General features: G+C 39.1%; 1 protein-coding gene across 2 annotated transcripts; it reads left to right on the plus strand.

Annotated features, from left to right (window-relative positions):
• The first annotated feature begins 2,631 nt into the window (after positions 1–2,631).
• Positions 2,632–10,420, plus strand: LOC137171061 (uncharacterized). Of its 2 annotated transcripts, XM_067574796.1 has the most exons (4): positions 2,632–2,695; positions 2,816–2,973; positions 6,819–8,711; positions 8,748–10,420. In XM_067574796.1, the coding sequence occupies exons 2-4, from the start codon at positions 2,837–2,839 to the stop codon at positions 9,502–9,504; spliced, it is 2,787 nt and encodes a 928-aa protein (XP_067430897.1). In that variant the 5' UTR covers positions 2,632–2,695; positions 2,816–2,836; the 3' UTR covers positions 9,505–10,420. The 2 variants fall into 2 exon arrangements, with proteins under 2 accessions (XP_067430897.1, XP_067430896.1); XM_067574795.1 differs by having other exon boundaries at positions 6,819–10,420.
• Positions 10,421–12,523: the final 2,103 nt, after the last annotated feature.

Here is a 12,523-nt window from a genome sequence, read left to right on the forward strand (position 1 = left end):
TCTCCATGGAGATCTTTTCTTACCAGTGACAGCCTTCACCTTAGTGGGTGCAATGGCATCAATAACATTTGTAATTTTAGAACTGAAATTATCTACAAGCTCATTGACCGAGACCCAATAGAGGGCGGGTATGACAGAGAAGGCCTGAATAAATATTTCACTGGTGTTTTCAGTGATATACTATTTTGTGATTACCTCTGTTTGAACATTTGTGTGCATGGAGATAGCACTCTCAAAGAAAACACAGAAATGATCAGAGAGAGCAACATCAGTCACCAAAAGATCTTGTTTTTTCTTTTCCATGTAAAGTGTAGAACAGCTGGATAGGTGACTGTGTACCTCGCATTGATTTCCTGCAGCATTCTCTCACTTTTTTGCATTTCATGGCTCCCTTTCTTTTTTCTGAGTATATTTAGGTACTGGCAGCATTTGGATAAAGCTAGGGAAATCATGGTCTTGGTTTAATACAGAAGAAAGTTTAAAGCATAGTATAACCTTAACCAAAATGATTTTGTTGCCTAAACCTTACCAATCAGAATGCAACCCCTAGTCTCTCTCTGGTGCCAGAGTCCTGCATCTTGTATGCCCCCCTATCCACTCCTACCTCCTCTCTCAGACTTCAGAGCGATATCTAATGTACTGCTTCTTTCATTAAAAAAAAATGTTGTCCGTGAATATAATCCAGGCAGTGATAATTGGGAAAGCAATGCTTCTCCTCCCACCTTAAAGCCTCTTTACTCTGTGTAACACAGTGCACACTGCATTTCATCACAGGTGAGAAATTCCTCACTCCCCATTGCATTTTATATGAAAAGGGGGGATTATCCTCCTTAACAAACACAAGCATTGTATGTTGTTTATTTATAATACCCTCCTGCAAAAGTGCCTCATTACCTCTGCTCTCTGGTTACATTTAACTACAGTACTGACAATGTTAGATCACAGGACATTTTAACATGAACCTCTTGTTCATACTGAACTTGGAAAAAGTGGATTTAAATATTATGCATACAAACATAATGAGCTAGAAAAAAATGTGAAGTTACACTCTCTAATTCCACTTGAACATTTTAAAAAAACATTTATTGTTCATTTATTTACATGTCTGTGAGAATCTGTGTACTGACTGTCTCTGGCATAGATCTGTCTGTTTTTTGTTTGTTTGTTTTTTGTTTTTCTTATGCATGGTCTGGGTACACTGCCAAACTGAATTGCCCTTTCGGGAGAAATAAAGTGGTCTGAATCTGAATCTGAATCTGAAAGCTGTACTTATGTATTTGCAATGGGGGGTTGGGGGTGGAGGGGGTCAGGGTCACAGCACCCTGACAGGAGGTGGAACAAATGTTTTTGCGATCCCTCAGAGACACACGGAACAACCAGAAAGGACAATTCAAATCTCTGTTAACACAGATACAGTCATCTGTCTGTTTCCAAACACTTGTGCACATTTGCTTATAAGCAGCCCAAAAAAGAATGTTCCAAATTTATTTTCTTTTAATGAAACAAATGCATGTTTGCAGTAAATGTTTTTGGCAGAGCTGAGCGTGTCTGTGTTTCAGGAGGGTTGACATTCCCAGCATACCATTCTGCAGGACTTACTGTACATGTATGTATAGTCTGTACATGTATGTACAGTACAGTACAGTATGTACAGTACAGTATGTACGCAGAATTTCCCATAAATAGGCATTACTGGGGCGGCCCACCCAGGTAGATTAAGACCCTCCCAGGTAGGTGAAAGAATTCAATTTTTCAATTTATTTATTTTTTTCTCAATCAAGACCCAACCAAACCCCCCGGCTTACCACATCATTCTGTGGGACACACTGGTATGGTAAGCATGTACTGCACATACCGTACTGCACATGTAGGAAGTGTAGGCTATAGGGTTTGAGCTGGATATGTGCTCCATAAAACTTAAACCACAAATAACACATGATATGGCACATAGCGATGCTGATTTTAGACCTGTGCAGTGATGCTGGCAGTAAAGCCCTAGAATAAAGATGTCTGTTTCAATTTTGTTCAGAAAAAACTGCTGATCAGATTTCCTTGCTGATTTGGATGAATTCTGATGATTTTGTTGACAGCCCCTTTTTCTCAAGAACCACTATCAAGATAAAGGTATTATCCTTACCATAAGTGATAAGTCTTAAGTCTTTTACAGCTATTTTTGCTTTCACGTCATATTTTTACAGTATTTGTACCTTTTTATGATGTAAAGATAATTTGTCAGGAACATGTATCCACTTTAAACCCCCACTGAATGATAAAAGTGTCTCCAGTGGTGGAAGAAATCCTTGGATGTTTTACTTAAAATAAAATAATCAATATTGCAATGTAAAAGTAAAGTAAATATTTTATATATTATCAGCTGAATTTACTTATTTAAGTATTAAAAGTATTTCTTTTGCAGAAAATCAGCCGCTGTGACTGATATATAAACTATATCTTACAATAAAGTACATTATCAATACTGATGCCTCAACGTGTAAGCAATATTTTACTGTATTATTCCAAGAATGTATCAGGGCAGTGAATCTTCTGCGTGTGTGTGTTGGAGGGTGTTATTTTTAGTCAGGACAGCCCCTAAAACATCTAACAGCAGGTTAATGGCTCGCAGAGTGACAGTATATAGGAGAGCTGTCTGCAGCTTCTTTGCACAGAATAGTAAACAGAAGATCAGCACTATAAGGTACATCACCTCCACCTCTGCAGGGCTCAGGATGCCACAATTATTATAAAAAAAGAGAAAAAATGTGGATATAATAATGATTCTTCAGAGGTTTATTCACCCTTTTCTCTCTGTTTGCAGGGAGTTTGAAGCAGTTTGAAGATGTCTAGTGACAGGAACCCTGAGGTGGTCGCCTGCGATGCCTCCATCATGAAGAACGTCTGGGAGATCAGAGAACGAGAGTATGGGCAGAAGATGCAGCTGGAGCAGGAACGAGTGGAGAAGAGCGCTTTGATCTCGTAAGGATTGAAACTGTTTGTCTGTCTCTTCACAGGCTGTCTGCAGGTCCTTAAAAAGTCTATAAAAAGAAATACATGGTATTTATGGCGTCTAATTTCCACATAAAGATTTTTTTTGGCATTTTGCCTTAATGGGATAGTAACCAGTAGTACTAGTAGAGGACAGGAAATGTGGAGAGAGATCATGTTTTTATATTGTCTGTGTCTCATACCCTGACACCAACATGATGCCGCAGCATAAACATTTTTATCATACTTTATTTATTTCAATCTACTATTTATATAGTGATTCAGAATGATTGAATATTTTCAGCAGCAGAGTACATTTTTATGATAGACCTAACACTTCCAATTAGACTGAACTTGATACTGACATTTATATATTTACCTGATGTGTTAAAAGATGAACCCAGATCTCTTTATATTGTCCTGTCCTGCAGAGATAAATACAAAGCAATCCAAATATTTAATTGCATGTGTGCAAATGTAAGCTAATGCAATTTATCACACTACATATTATATTGGTCTTGAAAGGGTAAAAACCACCAACTACTAACTACTAATAATCTATATTAAAGTAATTCAACTATCTGATGACTGTCTTTGTGAGCTTGACTGATAAACTGTACAGATTGAACGCTGAACCTGGGTTTGGTCCACCCCTAATTTATGTAGACATGCAACAATTAAGGTAAGCAAGGTGCAGACTCAAATGAACAACTGAGACGCAGGAGCAAAGTTTACTCAACAGGCAGGCAATCAAAACAGGCAACCAAGTCAAAAGGGGAAAAATCCAGCATACAGGCAACAATCTGCTGGGCAGGAAGGTAATGGCAGGTTCTGAAATGACAGAAGAGGTTATTGACTGATCTAACCTTCATCATATAAGAATGGAAATATCTCCACAATTGCTTTATTCTGCTAACAAATAACTGTCTTACACTCAAAAAATGTAAAAATTAAGGCATCCTGTGAGGAAAATTTGATCCATTAGCACACTTAAAGGTTAGCAGCTGACTGCGACACCAGAGCTCAGACAGTAGCTACATGTACTAAAATGGATTGTATGTCAATGCTCTTTAGGCACTTAAACAGATTTACTGGGAGGAGTAATGAATACCTGAACAAAGTGACACGAATAGTGTTTTTACAGTCGAAACTGAACACTGAGGGAGGGAGTTACTGCACACCAGAGAGCCAATACAAGGTTCCCTGCCAAAAAAGTTAAAATAAGTTTCCTCTCAGTGATATGAAGTTGAAAATATCAAATCACATATATTTTATGGTACATTTTAAATGAGAAGTTCATACTTTTATTTACATAAGTTTAAACTAGTACTTTTACATCTGCTTGAGTAAAATATCAGTACGGTAATATTACATCTACATGAGTAGTGGTATTACATTCTTCACAACATGGTCCAATAACCTAACAGCACAACAGTCCCTGTTTCCTGTATATAAACTGTAGTTTTATTGAGGGGCTGGCAGCTAGTATTTTTTCCCTGTGGAGTATCTGTGCATCACTCAGTCACATCATCTCATCCTGCACAGAGTTTCTCTACAGGTCTAAATCTTAACAGTACAGTCAGATATACTGCTATCCTTACACCTTTAGACTTCACAAAAAAATTGATATTGCAACATATTCCACTTGCAATACATTATCGATATACTGGCGCCAAGTATTGCTACATTTTTTTAAACACAGGACCGCTCAGAATTGATTCAGCTACATTGGCTTACCACTACCAGCGCACCACTACCTTCCGCTTCATTATGGAGGCACTGAACAGACTAGTGACACTGAGAAGGATGGCAATCATAGGTGACAACGATGATGAAATGCAAGCAAAATAATCAGCCATGAGCAACTGCTGTCAGACTGTACATGTCTGTGCTGCAAACATAGAGAGTCTGCTGGAGCTTTGACAGTCACTAGAAGCACATTCATGGCCCTTTTGTAAAAGTCTCTGTGTGGTACCTTTGTTGTAGCTCAGCTAACGGCTATACTATGAGACGCTCTATGGTGTGTGTATCTGTGGAGGAGTGTCAGTACATAGCTGTGACACTGCTGTTTATCATGTCAACGTTTAGCCTACCGTCATCATCACTCGTCAGCCCTGAATATATTATAAAGCTCTAGTTAACACAGTTAGGTATCTGCAGGTCATGTGTCGTGTTTACTGCCACAGAAGCACAACGTTGTCTCTTTGTTGTCTCTTATCAGACTTGTTAATGCTCTCAGCAGCTCTGTGTGAGTGGCACAAACTACAGTTAGCAGTGTTCTGATATTTATACTTGGCGGCATTTCTTTACTGTGAAACTAATGTACTGTTAATAAACATCGTACATTATCTGACTAGTTCCTGCTCTTTGAAATATTTTTTCTTTTTTCTTCAGTTACAGATATCGTTATCATGGGAAAATATCGTGATAGTATTGTATTGTGAGTTCATCTGTGATTCCCACCCCTACTTTATTGTACAGCTGTTACATCACCCAACATCATGATATATGACGGTGTGACCAATAATAACAAATGAAAGCCAAGACTGAACCCAATATATTTTCCATTGGTGATGTGACCTTAAGATGAGATGATAATCACTTGGAGGTAGGTTCACAGTTTTTCATGTCTGTCTTAAAACACAGTCATTTGCCCATATAAACACTGAAAGAGGGTTTCCTCGCTGAATTCATTCCTCCATACCGACTATCAAACGATCCCCTTCAAAAGTACTTTCAAAGTAAGTGATGGGGGCCTAAATCCACAGTGTGTCCTCACAGTCATTTTGTGGAAAAATGCGTTTAAAAGTTTATCTGAAGCTTTCTGTCACTGTGTATTTTGTTTTGGATTTTTTTTTCTTCTCCCTCCTCTTTTAAGGAGGAGGGTGGGAAATGTTGATAGAAGAAAAACTTATGGATTTATGGAATACTGCAGGCAGATTTTCAAATATGAAATAGGATCCAAGATGTTTTTGTATGAATTCAGAATTACTCTAACATACTGTATAATTTAAACCTGTACTGTAAATATAGTCATTATCTATCTTAATTTAATGTCATATTGATTATTATAATGTATCACTTGGTGACACACCTACCCACGTCATTTATGTATGTCACAAAAAATGTTGTCATCGCTACAGAGGTTATATAACATGGGTAAGGTGTACAAAATGCTATGATGATAATAATAGTAAAGTATTGAAAAAAAGTTTATCTGAAGGTAATATGTGGCTTAATCAGTCTGAGTTAGTCAAATCAGCTGGATATCTGCCACATTTAGTCTTTTTAGCATCAAATTCACTCTTTGTGTTTCCTCGGACAGTGTTTCCCTGTTGAACTGCGGTGGAAGTACAGTAACAAAAAGAGGGACTTTGACACAAAAAAGACTAACACTGAAAGATATCTAATTGAATGTTAGCTTCAGATAAACTTTTCAATGCATTTTTGCACAGAAGAAGGCTTGTGGATTTTGGCCCCAATCACTCAGTGATGTAAATGCATTATTAAAGGATATTTTAATGGCCAGTATGAACAGGAGGAATGATTATGGCAAGAAACCTATTTAAATTTTCATTTGGGCACCTGACTATTGTTTTAAGACAGACTTGAAAAATTGTGAACCTGTCCTTTAAGGAGAGAAGTGTTGTTATTACTGGAAGAATTAGGTCACCTTTAAATATTTACAGTTTTCCAGGAAGTTAAAGTGTCTGTTTCATTCCATCTTTAAAAGATTTCTATTTGCCATATTGTCTTTGTATGTAGTCATATTTTCTGCATGGCATTTTTTTTCCTTATATATACATTATATTTTTCCTATTTATTTGCTTCCTCAGTATTAAGCAGGACTGGGAGGACCGTTTATCTGCTAGACTGGGAACCTACAAAAAAGTGGAGAGGAAAACTAAACCCGCTGAGACTCAGATGGAAAACTACAACCTTTTGAAGAGCAAGCAACCACAGATTCCTCCTGATCTTCCTCGTGGTGCAGGTTCAGCTCCACTGGGCAAAACAGGAAGCCAGAGCAGAGGCTTCTCCACTCCAGTCCCCAACTTCAAGGACAAAAAGGGGCAGGACAAGAAGTTTAACAGGCTACAATTGCTCATGTGCATCACCCAGACTCAACCTTCTGCTATGGCGTGGGGGAAGTCATGGAAGTACAACAAATCCTTGCCATCATCAGCAGAGGGCTCCACAGCTACAACAAACTGGGGCCAGTGCTGGATGTTTGCTACTCAGCAGCCCTACACTGAGGCAGGCAAGCCTTGGCCAAATGAGCCCAACATGGTGGATCCTCACAACCTTCATCTCTGGAAGAAACCTGACTACAGGGTGGTGGAATCACAAGAGCTAGACTTGTGTCTTCGCACTGAGGAGTGGCAGATGTCCTGGAGAAAGCCTGACAAAAAGAATAAGAAGGAGGATACATCTTCTGTAAATGGAGAGAATGTCCTCAAATCTGGATTATTTACCTTCTTGGTGGAGACTCAGCGCCACAATGAAGCCTTGTGCTCATCAGAGTGGAGCGAGTCATGGAGATCCACCAAACCAGCAGATCAGCAGGATCATTCTACTGTTCCAGATGATGTGCTTATGAATGAGTCCATTGCTAAAAAGCAGGATAAGGATAAAGAGATAAGTTCAAAGTGGGAAGAATCTTGGAAGTTTATCAACCACCATGATTGCAACAAATCTAAGTCGTCACAAAAATATCATAGTCCAGAGTGGGCCAATGCATGGAGAGCAGCCATGGTGGTCTCCAACAACCACAAGAATTCTGATCTGTCTATGAGGCAAGATCACAGTGATACCTATGATGATCGGAGCCCACAGAAAGAGTCAAATCTCCATAATGTCACGCTTGTGTCTTATGAGCAGAAATGCAGAGATCTGTACTTGCATCTCTACAATGAATTTAAGGCTCTTGATGAGTGGAACGAGTCTTGGCAGGTAACCAAAAACAACTCCAAACCATGTGAAGAAATAGAGAAAGTCCTAAAGACATTACCATCAAAGATGAAGACTCAGAAGGTGGAGGAGAACCTAAAGGGGCCATATTCAACATCAGAGAAGGCAGACCCATGCTATGAGCAACTAAAACATACTGTGATTTACCACCCAAAGAGAGAATTCATCCACTATAAGTTACTTCATGAGAAACACTTGGAAAATGTCCAGGATGCCCCAGAATGGAGGGAATCCTGGAAGACACTGAAACATAGAATGAGGATGGAAAGGAGAAGAATGAGACCTGACCCTTCAAGGACTTTCAGAGAGTCAGAGAAGGGAGGAGACATGAAGCCTGAGGCCTCAGAGTGGAAAGACTCATGGAAATTCACCTGCCAGCCCATGCATCAGGAGCCTGAACTTTGGCAGCAGGGTTGGTCAACCACACCCCAAATCAGAGCAGATCGGGTGAGGGACCAGAATCACTTTGCATCTGTAGAACTCCTTCAGACTGGGCAAACGGGGGAGCAGAGTTGGGGAGAATCCTGGAGGTTCTCAAGAAACCAGGAAAAATCAGAACATGGGCAGGGTAAAGCACAAACAGCAGCTTCGCACCATCCTGAAGCTTCACAGGCACACAAGAAGTACTTTAGGTCTCTTTCTGACTGGCAGGTAGCCTGGATGGTCTCAGAAACTGAGTTCCACCATGACAAACCCTCCCTAACCCAGTGGATGGAAGCCTGGAGGTTTGCCTTCCACACAGAGCACTGCACTGAGCAGGTGTCTAGGGAGAACTGTATGGAAATTAAGTCCCAGAGAGAGAAGATTTCCTCACAAAGAGCCAAAGCTAAAATGAGCTGCTCTTTTGACAACCTGATCTTTAGGGAAAGATACCCTGAGAAAGAGTGGAGTGATTCATGGAGAGCTGGGCCACTTCTGAACCATCAACCAAGTCATTATGGACCGTCAGAGAGCAGCACTGCTCCTCAGCAACATACCACTGTCAATGAGCATGGATCTAAGTGGGGAATGTCATTCAGGCTCGCCAACCCCATGCCCCATGTGGAACAACCCTGGGTGGAGTCCTCTCCCAGCCCATGTCACTATGCAATCACATGGTCAAGAGGAAAGAACATACAACATAACATCAACACCAACTTTAGCAACAACCCTATGACCTTAAAGCTTTGGGAAAAATCCCATCAGTTCCTGCAGGACACCAGTGCACATATCAAAGACAAAAGTAAGTCTAAGAATCCTGTTGACCCTAGGGTGATTATAACGAAAAAGACCAACATAAGAAGGCATTTGTACTCCAACATCGAGAAGGAGAAACAATCAGAGAGGACATGGGCAGGATGCCACTTGTTGGGTAAAACTCAACCACGTCCAAAGAAAGGCTCTGCCTCAGTAAAGAAGATTAACATAGAGGATGAAACCCAAGACAAGTTCTTTGAAGAGTGGGAAGAATCTTGGAGGTTTTCGGTCCAGCCCAATGGTCTGAAAAAGCAGATGACTATCAAGTCACTTTTAGGTTGGGATGAGTCATGGAAGTTCCTCCTTCCACCTTACTAGACTCTGAATCACCCAAGGCCAAGCTGAGCACATACAAATCTGCCAACAAATAAAAAATTGCATGCTTTACTTCTTGTTGTTTTTCTTCTACTAAGTACCAGCATTCCCCATAGGTTGATAATATAAATGGCACGGCCTGGTATGCAACAGTTATGAGTTGGCATAACAGCTTTGCGATTTTAATCTAACGTCTGATTTGGAAAGACCTTTTTTTCAGACAATATGCAACCGTGTTTCCTAAAATATCCTTTATATACTACTAAATGGTTTTGTCAAACAAATTGAGAAGTAAATGTAATTTCTGCTCAGATTATGTTAATTGGCGACATTTTTTCCAGTCTGAGAAGTGTGATATTGTTGCATCGTACACTAGTTGTGGGGACTATTGATACCAGACTGGAGTTTGCACCCTGGGGTTTAGGCTACTTAAACACATTGGGAAAGATTGTGGTTTTGGCCAAATATTGAAAAAGTAAACATCCTGTCTAGTGCCTCAAGCCAGTTAAATGTACATTCAAAATCATCATGTACATTTTGAGTGCTAATGTTCAATTTAACACTCAAAGGCAACCATCATCATTTGGAACATAATGAGTAAAGATATTCCTCTGAGTTTAAAGGTTTAAAAGAGTGCTACGATACTCTTACATCACACTCTGACTGATGTAAGATTTAAACCTGCTGGTTGCTGTTACTGTAATAATCAGAATTGTTACTGATGATCTAAGGAAAATAAAACAAAAAATAAGATGAGACTGTTTGAAGAGGGCAACTGTATGTTGAGGTTTGAACTGTGATGTTGAAAAGTTTGGGAATTTTAGTAGAAAATGGGAGGACCAATGGAAGTACAGTCTTGTGTTAATGAAAGTGAGTTTAATCCCATTTGCTGTATTTTGATTAAAGGGTATTAAACATTTGCATGTGTAGTGTGTACTTCTTCACTCTACCAGCAAAATACAGTCATGTCAGAATATTATTGATTAAAAAAACAAACAAATAAAAATGGACATGTATTAATGCAAATGATTTTCATAATCTTACTTAAACATACCTAAAAAAAATAACATTGAATATCCATAACTAAATTAATAACACTGAAAGCTCAAGTTTGGAAAAAACATCCTTAGTTATTATTTATTAAGAGTGTAAGAATGAGAACTCAGCAAATCTGCTTAATCAGGATTGGGTGAGTGTGGTTTGAGATTTGATTGGCAGCCTCAGTAATTAATCCAACAACTGTCATGTTTTGATTCAAATGTAACTGATTGGTGAGCTCCACCCACTCACAAACGGTGAGAAACACAATGACAAAAACACATACAGAAATCTCTCATGTGAAACTATAAAACCAGAAAATTGTGTTTTCATGTAAGACATAATGGGTCATAGTAAGAAGCTGATTGAGAAAACAGGCTTTTAGGTCCTTTAAACAAAGAAATACACAAACATTTTTGTGTGTATGTGATGTTGAACGAGGCTCATATTTGCTGCAACATGACATCATCCAGCCAGGTTCTGCGCTGGCCAATCATACATGAAAGCCCACATTTCTGGTAGATTGTAATGTGAACACTGTTTTTCTACTGTTTACCATGCAATCATCATAACAAAAGATTAAAGTCCCCATTCACTCAAAAATATGTTTTTCTTCTTGTTCAAACAGTTGGATGTTTGAGCTTCATTGTGCAGAATGATGTATGTGCAGAGTTTGACACTAGAGGGCTGTTTTCACATTGTTTTATGGACATCTTTTCTGAGCTCATCAAAAATCTGATTTTAATGTGTCTCCAGTGCACATACAGAGAATGGACTTTACAATGAAGTAGGAGACATGTGCGCAGCAGTTCAACTTTTAAATAAAATATACAGTATTTACATATTTATAGATTCTGAAATGTTTGAGGGAGAAGGAGAAGATGCCATTTTAAGGATTTTAACCTGGCAATTATACTTTACAAAAAAAATAAAAACCATATCACGCACATTAACATGTGTATAAGAATATTACAAAAACTGTTGTGCAGTTTTTTTGGTGAGTCTTTAAACCTCTCTGTCACTTCGATCGTTTTAACATGCATTGTTTTCAGTCTTATTCTCTGCCAATAGTTGTACCACTCCCCTACCATGTATAGGGTTTTTTTTCTCCATTTTTTTTTGTGAGACAGCCTTGAGAAAGGTGGAAACTACATAATTTCCTGTTTTTTCCCCAGGATTTCATACTTTGATTTCAATTTTTACAGTACACCTGGGAAGGTTTGAGGGCACACTGCTGTGTCATAGCATAGTCACTGGTATACAGGTCAGTTATAAGAACCTTTCTGTCTGCAGCTTCACCACAGAGAGACATTGAAAACTGAGAAATTGGAAAATCAACATGGAAACAGACATTTGGAACAATGCTTACCAACAGGTAATATGTAGGAACAACTTCAAACCACAGCAAATAAAACTCTTCTCCTGATGTTCCTGACAGGTGATTTGCAGAGGAGAGAGGCTCATTGGGGACACTCAGTGGTCAGATTTGGTATGACATGAGTCCATAGAAAATTACACAGTAACACGGACTATGTCCCAGTTCAGGACCTGGATCCTGTGAAGGAAGGAAGATAGTGGACTCTATGACAGTACTGTGCCACCTGACGCCAAGATCTACAGAGCTATATTAAAGCTGACTCACATGCACAGTCTCAGGTTCATGTTGGAGTGTGTGTCATATATGAACAGTGGAAGAGAAACAGGAGAATTGATACAAACATGGAGAGGGATACAAGAAACGTTGCCAATACTGGATACACGTACTTGAATGTAATGTCAATGTTACAATCACTCTGGCGACTTGCAACTTGGCCTTTAGAGGACATAGGGAGATCCTTGGACAGCCCAACAGTGGGAACTTTATCATACAATACAAGTCTTAGCATGTTACGATCTGGTTCTGAAAGAACTTGTTGGGCGACCACAATGTTCTGTTAAATACTTGAGTTCAGCTTTCCAAAACAAGATAATTTTCATAATGGCA

The sequence above is a fragment of the Thunnus thynnus genome, chromosome 19, assembly GCF_963924715.1.
Source record: "Thunnus thynnus chromosome 19, fThuThy2.1, whole genome shotgun sequence".
Taxonomy (NCBI): Eukaryota; Metazoa; Chordata; class Actinopteri; order Scombriformes; family Scombridae; genus Thunnus; species Thunnus thynnus.